This window comes from Fundulus heteroclitus, chromosome 5 (assembly GCF_011125445.2).
Source record: "Fundulus heteroclitus isolate FHET01 chromosome 5, MU-UCD_Fhet_4.1, whole genome shotgun sequence".
NCBI classification, from domain to species: domain Eukaryota; kingdom Metazoa; phylum Chordata; class Actinopteri; order Cyprinodontiformes; family Fundulidae; genus Fundulus; species Fundulus heteroclitus.
This window is the reverse complement of record NC_046365.1, coordinates 4,803,022-4,820,660: the sequence shown is the minus strand read 5'-3', so window position 1 is coordinate 4,820,660 and position 17,639 is coordinate 4,803,022. Positions and strand designations below refer to the sequence as shown.

Below are 17,639 nucleotides of genomic sequence, written 5' to 3'. Positions count from 1 at the left end.
CAATTTGAGATGCGTCTTGTAACCCATCTACCAGTCTGATAGGAAAGATGGCTCCGCTCCTCACTTTCAGCTCTGGGATGTTTCCTGCATCTACAGCCTGTTTCAAGTGATCGCAGCATCTAAATTAGATCAACATCTGAGCTTTGACTCGGCCTGGGAATGTTAAGTTCTTCATTCTCAGCTTGTTGGACCTATTGGTATGTTTTGGGTCACTGTCATGTTGCATGGTCCAATTCTGCTGCAGCTTAATTGATTTATTTTTAGATGGTATATTTTCCTAGAGTAACCCCTGAAACAGGATAGAATTCATGTTGGATTCTGTGATGCTGCTCAGGTCCTACTTGAGCAAAGCCTCAACAAACCTGGACACTTCCTCTAATGAACCTTCATATTTTTCTGAGAGTGAACGTTTGTCTTGTGCGCTTCCCTTGAAAGGGGAGAGAGAGAGAAAGTGCTCCTCTGAGATTAGATAGGTCTGATGTTGGTATGTGATGATTGATGGTTTTTGGAGCCTGGACAAAATTCATTTGGCAGAAATGGCTCTTTGGATGGTAAAGGCTGCTGACCCCTGGGGTAGACAACTGTGAAAAACTGCATATTTCAAATAGTTTCCTATTTACAAGTTTAGAAGACTGAAACACACTGGGGGAAATAAAATAAAAACATGAGTTGGGCAATTATGATCGAATGGAGCCAGTTGAGGTGGTTTGAGCATCTGATCAGGGTGCTCCCTGGGCACCTCCCACTGAGAGGAAACCCCAGGGAGGTTCCAGAACTCGCTGGAGGGACTATATGTCCCATCTGGCCTGGGAACACCTTAGGGTCCCCCAGAATGAGCGGGAGAATGTCGTTGGGGAGAGGGATGTCTGGGTTTCCTGGACCTTTTGCGTCTGCAGTCCAATCACAGAAAAAGTTTAGAAGTTGCATGTTAAATGTTGACCTCTGAACTGTATTTTAAGCCTGTTCTAAAACTTGATTTCACAGGGTGGTTTTGACAGTTTGAAAAACAACAACAACCCCAGAAGCCTGAATGAGAACTTAAACCTGAATTTAAGAAAAAACAATTTGTATTGTGTTCGGTTTATTCACCAACAGACCACAACATCCTCTAATGACCCATCATATACAGTTTTATTAAGGAGGAAATGTAGCACACCTTGCAGTGCGTCTCTGCAGTAACAGCAAGTTCCCTGATGATGAGCTAGTGTCTGCAGAGAACGTCAGCAGGACGAATCTGACCAAAACATTCTCATTTCCTGCCTGAGAAACAGTGATCCTACAGTAACAGCGCCCCCATCATCTCAAACAGCAGCAACTCTCCATAGCACACATGGCTTTGTGTGGGTTCCTTTTTTTCCCCAGAAGGCCTCAGTGATCAAGGATCCTCAGGTTTCCTGAGACGATCTTGTTCTCCAGCATTGCTCCAGCTGGAATGTCGATCCGGTCTCCGTGGTTGGCGATGATGATAACAGTTCCCTGTTGAGAATGACAAATTTCATGTTAAAGATGAAAAAAAGTTTTAGAGCAAAGTCTGTTTTTTTTTTTTTGTTGACCCCCGTTAGCATATTAGACATTAAATCCAAACTATTCCTCTACAGAGAAGTACTCTATTTCAACTGACAGGACCACATTTTAATAGTGATGTTTAATGTGTCATTTAGTCTATCCGTTCTTTTTCTCTATAAACAGGTCTGTTCAGAGACACTGTAATGGTTAAAACAAAACAGTTTGGATCAGTCAATATTTTCAGAAAATACTTGGAACTAAACTTTAAAAAGGAATAAGCAATAAGTTATATTTGGCCACTATGTGGGGCTTGTTATGGTCTACTTTCTGTAGACCATAACAAGATGTGTATCAAGCAACGACTCTCTCCGCCTCCACTGCAGCTACGACTCAGCACCATTCCCCACCCCTTCTCACCCGCCTCCTCGTATACACATAGAAACAAACCAGCAAAACAGCATCACCTTTTCGGAGGAACATGTCTAGTAAAGTAGTAAGTAACTCATAACTTTATATTGCTGTTAGCAAGAGAGCATGTTTGATCCGCTGAGCAGATCAAAACGCAGATCAGCGGGACGCCAGCGCTGTTGTTCGACATTCCCCATTAATGCAGCACTATGACTCGCTTGGTAAAACCCCGGTCCGCCCCGTTGAGTTGAACAGACAAGCGGATAGATGCTCCTCCTATTTGATGATGTGGTGAAGCCGCTGTCAGTTTGTGCATGTGAAATGCACAGCGGCACACACTGCACGATTTAGGCAGAAATCTAAAACTTGTCAGCCATACGCGTTTTCCCTTTCTGTCTTCTCTATGAAGACGTGGCGTCAGTGGTGGAGGAGTAGAAAACAAGCAAAGTCGACTGTAGATCATTCTATTTGCTGTTTTCTGTTGAAATGGAGGACCATCCATACTCTTTGCCCAGCGAGAGGGAAGAGAAAGTAACCAAGCAAAGAAAATAATTAATAACTGGGAGAAAATGAGAGTATATATATTGGCACAGCTATTATTACCAGGTGGAGACAATAAAATGAGGGATCGGGGATTAAAAAAGGATGTGGATGTTGCAGGCTTTCTCCTGGACAGGTAAATTATTTCAATATAACACTGAGGTTTATTTTGGCCGTATGTTAGCAACAGGGCAGTGTAGTCCAGCAGCTACTCTGTCCTACTGGCAGAGACGGCTCGTTGTTCGTCTCCCTCTCACTCCCAGGGAGCATGTGGGAAGGAGACCGAGGGATAACAGCAGGTCCGTTCACTGTCTGTGGGATGCAGCGAGACCTGGTCTCCTTATTAATATTTATAGTTGCTTTTTTAGAGCCCAAATAAGCATCTACACGTTCAGAAATTGGCTCAAAAAACACGACTCATGGAATTTACAAGTGACTTTAGAAAACAAAACAAACAAAAAAAAAAAAAACGGACTTGTCAACAATGCCAAAATCATTTCACACGATGACCGTAGCTATTCCCAGTAGCTAATACACAGAGGACATGCTGACATTGTTACATTTATGATACTTATGACGAAGTTGATCTATGATTTAAGTCTGATACGGAGTGAAATTGAATTTTCTTTTCAATTTTTTGAGGGAACTTGACTTTGTAAAGTGCCTTGAGATGACGTGTTGTGAATTGCCGCTAAATAAATAAAACTGAATTGACTTGATCATCTGTGTCGCCAATTTTCTCCGTCTTCCAAATGAGCGCACGCTCGGGTCAGAGTTGCCATGAGAACCTCAGGTTTTTTTTTTTTTTAAACAGATCACAACTTTTGAGCGTTGAGTGACGTTAGCAAGTTTCAGGCTCCATTTTGTGTGTATGCAAGCTTTAAGATCGAGATGGGACTGAGATGGGAAAAGTCAGGAACCTTCTATTATCCCTTTACCTTCAGAGAGACGTTCTTTCCAAAGGTCACGTCTCCAGATACAGTCAGGTGATCCAGCTCCAACATATCTGGGATATTTTCAAACCTCCTCAGAAAGTCCTGAACCTGCAGAAACAAATGAAATCAGCATCAAGCTGCAAGAACTTCAAGAATGTCTACTTAAACTGCAGGAGAGATTTTATCTGTTCTCTGAACCGGACAATGATCAGTTTCATCAGTGTCCGGTCAAGTCTCAGAGCATCCGTCTGGTTTCAGTTGTTCTATAATGATAATCTGTGATTGCAGATGAAAAGTAACCAACAGGTGTTGATGGTTCCAGACCTTGGTGAAGGAGCTGCCCAGTTTAACATGCGGCGTTGTGGGAAACTCTCTTTTCTTGCTCATGGTGAGCGAGCCGGCATCCAGGCTGTACAGGTTGGACATCACCAGCAGGAGGTCCGATGAAGTCTTCACTGGGAGGAAGCGGCTGCGGGGGACGTTTATGCCCATGGCGTTCTTGAAGCTCTTGATGGCTGCGCCCACAGCCGTCTCCAGCTGGATGACATTCAGACCACCATCTAATGTCTGCCAAGGAATTCAAAGTTCAGGTTAAATCATTCCTATTTCATTCAGTCTTACGTTTTCTGATTAAAACAAACTTTCAGGGGACTTCTGAGTGTAGAAGAATGCACGCCATGGGAAATCTGTTTCTGAAACTAAAAAGAGAAATATTCTGTCCTTCACAGCTCCTCTCATGTTTGGTACCTTTGGGTTTACAATGATCTCCAGATCCATGCTGTTCTTGTCCTGCAGCCTCTTGATGGCGGGCAGGGAGATCCACAGGTTGTTTGTGTTAAAGATCTTGAACTTGGTGACGGACTTGAACTCGTCCACGTGGGCCTTGGGAACCTGAGCGATCTCCAGCAGCCTCAGATGGTCCTCGTACTGGATCAGAGTTCCACCCTGCAGACAGGAAGAAAGTAGGACTGAGCGCTTTCCTTCTCCCACCTGGAGCAGATCAGTACAGAAGCTGGACGGCAGCAGTAACTGCCCTCACCTTGACGTCAGCTCTGGTCTTGTCTGTGACCTCCATGATGAACTCGTAGCGTTTGTCGGCCGGCTGGCTCATCAGGTGGTGGAGGATGTAGAGATCCACGGTGGCGCCCAGGTTGTCGATGTTGGACACAAAGATGTATTCCCTACCTTCGGCGAGGAGCTTGTCCAGCACGCCGGAGTTACAGAAGCTAGCGTAGATGTCGCCGTGACCTGGCGGGTACCAGGCCTCTGTGTTCTCACCGTTCACGCCCATGCTCTTAGCAATCGGCAGCAGAGACTCCTTGTTGATTCTCGGATACCTGTCATTGAAAAAGCCCAGTAGCTTAATGACTTCTTGACATTGAGGTTTTCTCAGAACAGCTGAAATATCTTGTCTTTCATGAGAAATCAGTTGAAGCGCGTATTTGAACACTTTTACAGATTTAGCTGTATTTAGCTTCAGCAAGTTTATTGTTTACGCTTTCACATGGAACAGGAAATGTTACCAGTCTTTGTGACTGCAAGTCACAAACAGTCCAGAGGGGACAGGGCATTTTCATTTTCTTGTATAAAGCCTACAACTCATAGCGTCCATGTTGGAGATCTTTAGGAACCTGCCAGCTGCCTGAAGCTGAAATAATAAACTTAACTTGCAACAATTTCAGAAATTTAGCCCAAGGACCACAAACAACTCATGTGACTTTGATGTCTCATAGACCTTGTTGAATCAGTTACAGGAAGCGACGTGGATGTTCACGCTGCCCACCTGCTCTGGTTGAATGTGTGGATTTTGACCTGAAGGTGGGAGTATTTCTGCAGGATCTTCCTTGTGTCCTCATCGGTGTTGAAAGAGTTCATGAGAACAAGTGGCACGTCGGCATCGTAGGTTTTGTTAAGATGCTGCAAACAAAGGAAGCAGAAAGAGAGCAGAGAACATGAGCCGTTGATCTGTGCAGAGCAGAGCGGCTCGCTGTTCTGTTCCTGTACCTCGATCTGCCGCACGGTCAAGTCCAGGAAGGTGTTCTCATTGCGGACGCTGATCAGACTCTTGGGGCCCTTGCAGCCCATGCTGGTTCCCAGACCTCCGTTCAGTTTGACCACAACAAGCTTGTTGAGGCAGGCGGTGATGTTTTCAGGGAGGCCCTTCCCCTTGATCTTCTCGTACGGCTGGATCTGATCAGACAACAGAGTGGGGATGATATTTACATTATCAGACGTACTACTGGTTCAACCTCACATCAAAGGGTGTGCCTTCACTTGTGAATTAGGTGAAATTACTGAGAAGCCTAATGTTGGTTGATAGCTGCACTGGAAGACACGCCAAGGATCATAGCTTGAGTAGCTGGCTGATGGGAGACATGAGGAGGACCAGACTAAGGAGAAAAGCCAAAAACCTGAGCTGTGGTCCTCAGTCAGCCATGGCTATTTTTATTTTTATTTGTAAGAATAGTAATTAAATGCACTACCTGACCACTTGGTCTGTCACACAGGATCAACTCCCAATAAAATGTGTCTGTGATATGACAAATGTGAAAAGAAATGGATCCTTTAACACATTATAGGGCCTTGTTAATGCAAGATGAGAAGGAAACTTGGTAGCTCTAACTTTACATGAATGTTGCCTAATGTCATTGAAGTAACTGATCTGTGTGCTGGCCTCCATGTGAATGTGATGCACGTCACATGACCAGCAGCTACCGCGCCCGTCACTCAGTCTATCAATAATCACCGTCAGCTGGAGTCACGCAGAAGGTCAAGGTCACAGTGTAATCAGATCCGTGGCCGTAAACATCAAGTGATCATGGAGTCCATCGCTTCAGCTGCAGGTTTGTACAACGGGAGCTGCCAGTTACACACAGGCAGATTATATGAAAATGTTCAGATGTATTTAAAAAAAAGATTTGAAAATGTTTTAGTATTCAAACTCGTCACTGAGAGAAGAACGAGATCAGCTTCCTTGAATTTTATCAAAAGAGGTTATTGTGTCCATACGAAGAGGCCGTCATCTACTATTTTAAAATCAAAGGATGCCTGTGCTTACAATAGAGATGGTGAATAGACTTTCAAGTCATAGTGATCTTCCAAAGTTCTTTTACAGCACAAAGTCCCATTTACCCTCCCAAACACAATCATATGTCAGTATACAGGCTGGTGGCCATCATTGCATCAGTGCTGAGCCTGCGCTCCTGTTGCAAGACGACTGTTCTCCCTGCTACCCCCATGGCCCTGAAATAGCATAAAGGATGAAGCAGACACAGTTATTTTCTGAGGTCAGGGCTGATATTTCAATAGGAACCACTTAAAAGTATGCCCAACATTGGCTCCGACAATCAGAATCAGACGTTTGCTTTACAACTTCCCTATGCCTGATTTTAGATTTGCATCACTTTAACAAACGGCACAGGTCTAAGTACCGGGTGTAACTTAATCAGGGAGGAACACGCAGCAGCAGACGGTACTTAAATGAACAGAGAGATCATTTATGTGGAGGACTGATGGTACCAATCCAGAAATGGTCAGCTGGTTAGCAAGCAGCAGACTGCAAGACATTAGAAAAGATGCAGAGTGCAAAGACAAGCCTACAGCCTGCTAGTCCTCTGTCTTAGACCACCTGTCTGTAATCTGAAGACCACGTGTCCTGGTGCTGTTCTAGGGGGAGGGCAGCATGAGAAAAGCTCTTAAACCCCCCATTACAGCAGACATGTTGACTTGATGGAGCAGGATAAACACAGGTTGACTTTTACTGAAAAATGAAAAAAACTGCAGCCTTTGTGAATTTCTATAAATAACCATCTTGTGGAGGTGCAGAGGCAGAAAGCATGCAAAGTTAAAATGAATGGTGTGAAACAGGTCCTGCGTGAAGTAGGGCTGGACGATATAGAAAAAAAAGCATATTGATAAAATAGAAATATTGATCGATATCAGTTATTATCACAAAAATCAAAGCATATATTCTGTAGCCCTGACCATTATAGGCTGTTACTTAATGATCTATTTTTAGATAAAGACACACAAAGCCTGAAACAAAAACTCAGCCCTTTAGTCAATCAACTTTTTAACAAACTGCAAGTTTTAAAAGCAGAGAAAAGAGCATGTGCTCTTTGAACTCTTAAGGGGGCGGAGCTTGTTGATGTAGCATTCTTGGGTCTACGTTTTTTGATTTGTTTAACCTACTTAATAGGCTAGAATTCAAAAGGAAGGAAAACTCTTCTATTGAACTTTTAGACCTTCTTTCCCCTATTGCTCCACACGTCTATAGATCGGTATACATTGTTACTGATATAGTCCGGCCCTAGCGTGAAGTACTACTACTAAAAACAGTCAGTGATTCATGTGAGCGCTGGACCAAACTGTTCTGGTGCCGTGTGGGACCATGTGATCACCAACGGTAGTGAGACCTTGGACTGCAACGCTGTGGGGGTAGGGTGGGCAGCTTTTCTCAGGGCCTACTGGCAGCATGTCATTCTGGGTCGCCCAAAGCGAACCTTGTGAATGCTGTGACGGTCAGACTATTCTTAGCTGTAACCTTCGCTGTCTGGGCTATTTTGGGAGCTGTGGAGCGAGGGACTGAGATAGTACGCAAGTGTTTGAGAGAAAAGTCACCATGCTGATTAATAGCCGGCTAGAACTTGGATGTTCTCAACCTTTAGATCCGGTTACACTTGCTTGCTCCATCCTGCTGTCAGCGGATCATTCAAAGGAACATTTTAGCAAATAAACCTGATCCAGACCAGTAGATCAGGTAGAACCCATTCAGACTCGACTGCTAACCATTTCAAAAGCTTATTTAAAAACAAAGAGGTAACATTTAGCTTTCTCTTTTCCTCTATCACATTAGCAGAACTGCCCAAGCCAACAACCCTTCAATGGTGCCCTACAAAAGCATTCATACCCCTTAAAACTTTCTCCACATTTAGTCACATTTCTACAACAAAGCTTGTATTTTACTGGGATCTTACGAAATAAACCAACACAAAGTAGAGCATGACTGAAGTGGACGGAGCACCAAGTATGAAATTCATTTGTATTCAGCCTCCCTTTGCTTGACTCTTAGTGTCCCTGAAATCAACAGCCACCTTCATAAGTCCACTATTTGGAGTTCACCTGGCCCAGTATAAGCCCAGCTGTACTGTTTCTGGCCTCAGAGGTTTGTCAGTGAACACTCGTGAACTAACAGCATCGTAAAGAGCGAGGAACACCACAGACAGGTCAGGTAGAAGACAGAACACGTTTAAAAGAAAGAGAGGTTATACGACAATAACTTAAACTTCCCAGGAAGCCTTACTTCAACCCATCATCTGAAACCGGAAGTATGGTGCAAGTAGAATGGCCATGTTAACTCTGGAGGAGCTGCAGAGATCCCCAGCTCGGGTGTGGGAAACTGCCAACAGGATAACTAGTCTTGCACTCAACAAATCTGGTCTTTGTGGGAAATATGCAAACTTCTACGGGCTTTCTCTCAAGGATGGCCTTTTTTCTTCCCACCAAACCATGTAGGGGACACAGCTGTGGATGAAGGTCCTTCCACCAAAAAAAAAATGCTATATACACAAAAAGCTACAATGGAATGCTTTCAAAGTCAAAGCCCAGACCTAAATGCAATGAAGAATCTGTGGCAAGAGTGTAAAATTTATGTTTAGATGCCCTCTATCCAGTGTGACTGAGCGTGAGTCCTAGTGTAAGAAGACAAAACCCTAACCCTATTTGACACACTAAACAACAAACAGATGTAATTAAAGCTAATTAACACACAGTAATTCTAGATAGGTGCTTATGCAACATTTTGACCCAGTGGAGCGAATATAAAGTCATACCACACTTTTCAGATTTTTATTTGCAAATAATTTTGAATACCATCTATTATTTTTATTTCACTTCACATTTTGAGAAGTCTTACTACTAAAAATCCAAACAAAATAGTCCTAAATTAGAAGAAAAAACAACTATGAAAAAGGTTTAAGCAGCATTAATCCATTTGCAAGGCTCTGTACAGGTTCATGTTTATCATGAACAGATCCTACACACAAAAAATGGTTTTAAAGAGTTTTCTTAAAGTAACGAAGAATATAGCAACGTACAGACCAGCCCTCTGAGGGTGGGTGGGCGGGTGGGTGGATAAGGGGGTCTAGTTTCAGGAAGTAAACTAAGTTGTGACTAACCATGTGACTGCCCTCTATGTGAATATGTCCTTAGGCTAAAGCCAGACTCTTTCAGTGTTAAGACAGAGAACGTGTAAGGCTGCTGCAAATCCAGGAGGAGCCACATTTAAATAATCTGAGACATCAGTTATACTAAACGTAGCCAAATACAGCAGAGACATTCATTTATGCTGCAGGGCAACAGTTACTCATCATGCAGACACAGCAGATTATAGCTGACAGTCTGAAAAGCAAACCTCCGTTATGCTGCAGCCAGTTCAGACTTCAGTCTGCAGAAGACTTGGTTTATAGGTAATAAGTGCACATTTCAAGATGCCTATTAGGAAGAGATATGCAGTTAAACAGAAATCTAATTGGAGGGATTTATTGTAAAATAACATTTATGAGAGATTTGGCATCTGCGCAGGATGACAGCAGAGAGCTGCTGATGCTGCAGTCTGTGGTTTCTTTCTGGCCACCCTTTTCCTTTTCTAGGGCTGTTTGCTGACACTGGAGCAGACGTGCAAATGTTACGTTAACTAAAGAGAAAGTAATGGCTTGAAAATTATGTAATCCATTAAATTGATTCAAAGTTAAAGTGAGATTATTCATTGAATTTTGGGGTACCTTTGTACAAACCTGATGTTGTGAAAATATATTAGAATAACATTTTAACCCATGTTTGATTTATATTAAACCATGTGTGCCTATTTAGCACTAGAGCTGGACCACAGGCCGGAGAGATTGAGACGTGCGGACAAACAAACAGTGTGACTTCAGGTCTCTGGGGGCTTACCGACTCCTCGGGCGGCCGGTTGATCTTGGCCCAGTCCACTGAGGGACCTTTGACCTGCAGGAATCTATGGAAGAGATTCTTGAAGCCATCAAAGTCTTTTCTGGAGACCTGAAACAGAACCAACCAAACATTAGTGCTGTCAGTGAAGGAAAAGGAGTTTTATTTTTACTAATGTTTTGTTTAAATTGACTAAAGCCATCGTTCTGGACTGTGGTCAAAATACAACATGTGGTTGAAACTGTCAGAAGCACAAAATGTTGATTTAACTTTTTAACACCATCTATCTATATAAGTTTTAAATGGACGACAGCCATGTTGGATCTTGATGTTAGGGGATTTTGGGAAACCTGACATCAGGTCATTTTTACAGGAAGTGTTATTGGCTTCTTAGGGAAAAAGCAAACCGGTTTTAAGTTCATTCAACTAATCATGTGAGACAATAGAAAACATTGTTTTGAAGAAGTTCATTTTCTGTTCCAAAATGTCCGCCAACATTGTGGTACTTGCATTTATTGAGGTGGCACTTGGTGTAAAAAGTTTGAGAACTATGTGGAAAAAAAGAGCATTACTGCTTTTAGAATTTCATCATTTCTCAATGATCACAGTACTGAAAAAGATTCATGGCCACCACACCAACGGGACTGTCTCCACCAAGGTTTAAAAACAATGCTGGTACACTTCTGTGTTTTCTGACCCACATTATCTATGCAGGCAAAGACAATCATTTTGATAGAGAAAATAATAATAATAAAAAACTGGACACTTTCTCTGAGCACTGTTTTTACCGCTGAACTGATCCATATTTGCTGGCCTTGAGAACTGTGTCCGTGGAGCAAAGTTAAGGTACAAACTAGTATTAAATAGTTTTAGAAATATGAAAAAACTGCTTTAGAAAAGTATTTGCAAATGTCTCCTGTCAGTATTTTACAGACATTTATACCATTTACAGTCAGAAAACAGTTTAGTCAAACTATTGACTTGATTTTCTTTTGCAACTCCATGTTTTCCTTTAATCGGCCAACCTATGACCGCGAGGGTGCTTGGCTTGCAGGGGCATTGATGTCCAGGACCTAAAGGTTGTTTAACTCAAATCCTTTCAGACAGAAGCTCTGATGGCCTTTCAGTTTGCTGGAACACTTCTGCAAACATTTGCTCAATACATGTAAATACAGATAAACGAGTCCATGACTCTTGTTCCACTGTTCGGCCCACTTTGGAACAAGAGTCATGGACTATAAAAACTGGGTGGTTTTAAAACAACAACAACAATAATAATAATGAACCAGGCTCTAAATGTTTCTGTGCACAGACAAACTGCTGTACAGGGTGAGGAAGACGTTTCCGGTTTTAATGATGCAGATCAGCTTGAAGATGGGACAGAGTGATAAACCCACGCTGAAGCAAAGTGCAACATAGACAACTTAACACTTTCATAGATCTGAGAGCAACAGAAATTCGTTACTCTGCACAGTTTCACCTGTAAACAGTTCTCTAGAAGTCTGTGTTGATGTTTTTTAGCCTGCAGTCCCACAGCAGTTTACCCACCTCTGCTTCAGCTTTGCTGGCTGTGGCCAGCAGCGCCTCCAGCTCCTGATGCATGGAGGCTTCATGCTGCCGACGGAGCTTCTCCTCAAACTCTGTCATCGGTCCTCTGCTGAGAGCTGGAAACACACACGACCATCTTCCTTTTTACTCCTCTGTGATGAGCTGTTTATCATTTACTATTGCTTTTATTTGTCCCAGTAAACAAAAAAAGTTGTTATATACGTTATAAGTCTTAAAATTATTGAAAACTTTTTTGGCAGTCATTTCTACATGTCTACCAAGAATTGCTCAACAGCGTTCTGAAAAGCATCAGTCCTGATAACCGAACACCAAACTTACCCGCTACAGTAAGCGACATGTCGCCAGAGTCTGTTTAAACAACAAAAGCTACAGTAAGGATAAGACGTGAAGACTGGCAGCAGCTCGCGGCTTTTCGTGGCAGGTGCAGCAGCTCACACTTAGTCCTTGTGTGCATTAAAACAAGTCAAAAATGGTCCCCAGTAAAGCCCCGCGGCGAGTCTCGGTCCCGCAACAATGCTCAGCCTCCTCATCCTGAGCTGAGAGGACGCTCACAGACCCTGGGCTGTGATTGTGACCTCAGCACAGGGCCAGCCCCTCACACACACACACACACACACACACACACACACACACACACACACACACACACACACACACACACACACACACACACACACACACACACACACACACACACACACAGGGAGTCAGTGTGTGTTTGGGTGGGAGTGTCTCTGTCCGGCCCCCTCCAGATCCCCCTCCCATACCAGAACACTTCAAAGTATTGAAATAAAACTCTTAGTCCTTCCAGTGGATACATGCTTAGGGTTAGCACTGGTTCTTTTGAATATAACTTACTGAAAAACTCATCCGCAGAGGTCACTGTTTAAAGATTTCTGCCCAGAAGATGAAGAAAACCAACAGTTTGAGTTAGGTCTCCAGCCTCGTGGCTCTAAATGATCATGTAACACTTAAACACGGGCAGCTGCTCAGTCCCATCAGATAGGAATGACTACATTTACCATAAAACTACAAACAAAAAAGTCTAAATCAACAATGCGGGGAAAAAATTAAACAGAATTTACATAAAAATCTTAATCCCTCTTGATGTTAACTTATCAATTTTTTCCTCCTATGGATAATGGCTGAATAAACCAGTTGACTCATTTATAGTTCTGCATGCCCCCAAAGAAAGGATTATGCTAGAACTCCCAAGATGAAACTAGAGACACGGTGATCAGAACCAGCCAATGTTCAAGAATGAAGTCAATACCCAAATATCTCCATTTTGGTTCACTTCTTATCACGTGCATAACAAACAAGAATTCCCACAGTAGTCATTTATTGTGGGAATAAATGACTATTGTGGGAGGTGCATACCAGCAGTATGCACCTTGACGCAGAGGTTAGGAACGTGTATGCTTTGATGCATAAATGAGGAAAACCTTGAAATTCCCTAAATAATTGTTGGATTCTGAACTAATACCTCAATCCAACTATGCATCTTTTCCTTTTTCATGCGTTAATAATGATTTTCTTCAAAAATCTGTCAAAACCAGGATCAACAGGTAAGACCCCAAAGAAACCCACAAAGCCTTTCTACATAAAACAGACATCTGTAAACGATTAGTGGCAGACGTTTTGTAGCTTGTAGGTAGTTTCAGGCATTCATTCATGTTTGTAAAAGCTAACATGGTTTCAAGAGATAAAGTCCTTCTGCACTGACCGATTAGCAACAGATTCTTTATAGATGAGCAGCAGAAAAGATTTGGACAAGACGGCTCTCGTAATAAAACCGATGAAATGCAATCATTTTTAAACAAAATCATCTTGCCCCAGTTTGCACGGTGCTACCCTGAGGACATTTTTATTGTCTTGGCTTCTCTATTAAATCAAAAGAAATCTACTTAATATGGCGCCCTGTGGTAGTGTCAGGTAGACTCAAACGGAAGAAAACTAGATGCAATGCCATGCAAAACAGGCATCAACAAGAAATACATTCCCATTCTAACCAATGAGCAAGTAATAGGAATCCATCAGTCTGACCATGTTTATGATTTAATGTTCTCTACTAAAGATTGCAGTCTTTCTAGGTTTTGGATGACTCTGAATCCAAACAGGTTTTAGAGAGTTGAGGAAAACCCTCCTGCAACCACATCCTCCTATCATGCTGCCTCTTGTGTGTGCATCTATGCTTAAACTCCAAACTTTGTCATGTTTTGGACGGCGCAGCCCCCATTCAGGCCTAAAAAACTGGAACTATTCCAATAAACATGATATAGTAAAAGTACCCAGCTCCCCGACACAACTTAAATTGACCTTAAAACTCCCCTTGAACTGGTGCAACAGAACATTTAACATCTTTGTTGTTTGCATGAAAAACAAGTCGCTCAGACGCTCTGTTTATGGGGTCAAAAGATCGAGCTTCTAAACTGAATTATAACCTCAAAATTATGTAAACAACAACTCCTTGAGGGCAAAGCTTGTTTAAAAGACTTTTTGTAACGTGTTCAACTGAGCATGTTACGTGTTTTTTTAATGTTTCTACAGCAGCAGAAATCTGATATAAAGGGTTAGATGGCTTGCTGTGCCGCAGAATACACCTGGCTGGCCTGACAATGGGCCCAGCCAGGTTGCGCACTTTAGTAATGTGTGTACGGAAGTTCTGTGACACATAAAAGCAGCAACAGAACCACGCATCGGTCTGCCTCCGCCTCAGCAGCACGGTAATGACCGCGAGCTCTTCAATTAACACGCACGTTCGCACGCAGCCGTGAAAAATGCCACCAACCCTGCACTAAGTCCCCGTGCACTAAAAGCTGCAGCTTTCTCTAACTCTTACCCACCAGCGCCAAAAGTCAAAGAGAGGAGACAGGAAACCCTCCGAGGATGTGGCGCCCGGGTTCAGGCTGAGGTCGGGTATCATGGACGAGCCGAGGACGGAAACAAGGCGAGTTAACGGGGGGGACTGGCTGCAGCGTCACCGACTCCTTTAGGAGCTTAACCTGTTGCTTCAGCAGCGCGAGCCGAGCCCACCCTTCTGTCTCACGGCAGTGACGTAACGACAAGAGCTCTGAATCACGGTGGCTATTGGTCGAAGGCGCCAGTCACTCTGCTTATCCCGCCCACCGAGGAAGGCGATACTCTTTTTGCTTCTATTTTTAGCTCAGGCCCACTGAGCTATATTATAATATACTATATTACATATAATATAGTATATTATAATATAGCCAAGTGCTCAGGCCCAGTTTTTCATAACCAATTGACGCTGGAAGTTATAGACACCCCATTCAGGGTTCATTCGTCTTCAACACTGTGGAAATGTAAAGAATTTGATTTCAACATTTTCAGGTCTGAATAAGTACAAAATAACTTAAGTATGGGCAATTATATTTCCACACTTTTTATTTTTCTTATTTCGAATTGAAATTTCCTAAATGAGTTTGTCCAGACTGAGTTTGTCAGTTATCTCTTCAGGTCAGGAGTTTATTTTAAGCATCATAATCATGTTGGAAAAAAAAGGTGCACACGTAACTCTGGCTGTCTCTTGCACAGACAGAACTCAGGAGATGGAAGAGATGAAGAACGATTATCTCTGGGACTTCCAGACCACAGGCCCGTTCCTCCCTGGCTTCTACACCTCCCTTCTTCCACTTTGGTTCTTAGCACAGCTGGACCACCAAGGATGGGGTTGGGAGCTGCAGGTCCAAAACCCAGCTTAAGTGAAAATAAATGTTTGAATCTGATAGAAAAATAAATTGTCAGTGCCTTTTTTTAAGTTTCTATTATGACACCAAAAAATATCCATCCCAATACCCCTCTCCATGTGACAAGACATTTAAATTCCATTTTGGCTCCTGGTATTTGTCCCTGATTTGGGGGGATGTGTTGACATGAAACATTTGTGTTGATATGGTGAAAGTGGGCCAAACACTTAAAAAAAAACAAAAACCCAAGTCTTGAACAGTATGGAATCCTTCAAAGCACAGAAGTCAAGCTCCGGTCCTTGAGGGCCAGTGTCCTGGAACCAATGTGCCCCTGGTTTAAAGTCAGCCAACCGTTTGGGGACATGTTTTAACTTTTTAGCAGAATAGAAAATAGGGTTCCCGAGTAAAGACACAAGACTGAATGAACAGTAGCTGTAAAGCAGACCACACAGATTCAATAATACAGACTTTAATACCTTATAGCACAACTGGATAAAAAAAAAAATCAAAACTAAATTCTCAGCTACGCTTTTCTTCAAAATTTAAAATTATGGCGCTCCCATGTGGTCACTATTATCTACTGCAAGTAACTGCCATGTATTTTATATGGGCTAGATCTGAGTCCGCTTATTAAATGTATTAAAAACCATGATGTACAACATTTACTACAACTGAGTTCTAGTTTGAGCTCAGATTAAAACAAGCAAAGGGTTTTAGGAGCAGGTTAAGGTGTGTACAGGCATGTCTCACAAAAATTCAAATATTGAGTAAAAGTGCAATACTTTTTACTAGAAAGTGAAACAGATATTTTACAGACAATCATTACACAGAGTAAAATATTTCAATCTTTTATTTCTTGTAATTATTATTATTTTGGCTCATAGGTAAAGCAAAGGTAGGTGTTCAGGAAGCTCAGATTGCTTTGATAGCTGCCTTCAGGTCATCTTCCTCGTTCTTCTTGACAACAGCTCACAGATTTTCTACGGGGTTAAGGTCAGGCCAGTTTGCTGGCCAATCAAGAACAGGAACGCCATGGTCACTGGACCAGGATTGGGTGTGGACTTCAGAAAACAAAGTGGACCAACACCAGCACATGACATCACTGTGGGAACTTCACTCTGGACCTCAATCACCATGGATTCAGTGCATCTCCACTCTTTCTCCAGACTCTGGGACATCCACCCATCTATCTTCTAACACATCTATCCCTTGTGGGATCACGAGGGGTGCTGGTGCCTATCTCCAGCATTCAATAGGCGAGAGGCGGGGTACACCCTGGACAGGTCGCCAGTCTACCACAGAGTCTGGGACAAATAAAAAGCCAAATTTACTATAATCTGAAAACAGGACTTTCAACCATTGAGCAACAGTCCAGTTGTTTTTCTCCTTAGCCTAGATGAGACACTTGTGGCCCAGTCTAATATTAGTCTGTGTGTAGTAGCTCTTGAGGTGCCAACTCCAGCCCCGCAGTCCACTCCTTGTGAAGCTCCCCCAAATTCTTGAATGGATTTTGACAAATCAGATCTCCCTCCACTCAACTTTCTGCTAATATGCTTGGATTCAGAACTCTGAACAACCAGTTTCTTCAGAAAGACTTTCTGTGTCTTCCACTCGTTGTGAAGGGCGTTGATGACCGTCTTCTGGACATTTGTCCAGTCAGCGGTCTTCCCCATGATTGTCTCCTACTGACCCAGAGAGAGAGACCGTTTAGAGGCTCAGGAAACCTTTTCAGGAGTTAATTAGCCGATTAGGGTGTGACACCATGAGTTTCCAATTATTTATTGTTAAATTTTTTACAGTATTCTAATTTTCTGAGAAACTGAATTTTGGGTTATCATGATCTGTAGCCACAATTATCAAAACTGCAAGAAATAAATGCCTGGAATACATCACTATGTGTAATGTTTCTATATGAGTTTCACTTTCTGAGCTGTCAAAAATATTGCACTTCTATGCAATGTTCTAATTTTTTGAGATGTACCTGTACACCTCAGGGTGAGAAACACACTGATGAGGCTAGAGAGGG

General features: G+C 42.6%; 1 protein-coding gene across 3 annotated transcripts; it reads right to left on the bottom strand.

Annotated features, from left to right (window-relative positions):
- Positions 1 to 1,064: 1,064 nt before the first annotated feature.
- Positions 1,065 to 14,942, bottom strand: LOC105931220 (UTP--glucose-1-phosphate uridylyltransferase). Of its 3 annotated transcripts, none has more exons than XM_021320156.2 (10): positions 14,749 to 14,942; positions 11,886 to 12,001; positions 10,341 to 10,448; positions 5,394 to 5,579; positions 5,173 to 5,306; positions 4,429 to 4,726; positions 4,137 to 4,334; positions 3,714 to 3,956; positions 3,393 to 3,497; positions 1,065 to 1,476 (listed from the first exon to the last, which is right to left on the bottom strand). In XM_021320156.2, the coding sequence occupies exons 2-10, from the start codon at positions 11,982 to 11,984 to the stop codon at positions 1,369 to 1,371; spliced, it is 1,479 nt and encodes a 492-aa protein (XP_021175831.2). In that variant the 5' UTR covers positions 11,985 to 12,001; positions 14,749 to 14,942; the 3' UTR covers positions 1,065 to 1,368. The 3 variants fall into 3 exon arrangements, with proteins under 3 accessions (XP_021175831.2, XP_012725258.2, XP_012725257.2); XM_012869804.3 differs by having other exon boundaries at positions 14,753 to 14,942; XM_012869803.3 differs by lacking the exon at positions 14,749 to 14,942 and adding an exon at positions 12,225 to 12,451.
- Positions 14,943 to 17,639: the final 2,697 nt, after the last annotated feature.

Excerpts from the sequence above, each read along its gene's own strand:
- LOC105931220 (XM_012869803.3), bottom strand. Across the intron at positions 4,727-5,172 it reads CACACATTCAACCAGAGCAG|GTATCCGAGAATCAACAAGG; the intron begins GTGGGCAGCGTG and ends TTTCAATGACAG. Across the intron at positions 3,498-3,713 it reads TGGGCAGCTCCTTCACCAAG|GTTCAGGACTTTCTGAGGAG; the intron begins GTCTGGAACCAT and ends TTGTTTCTGCAG.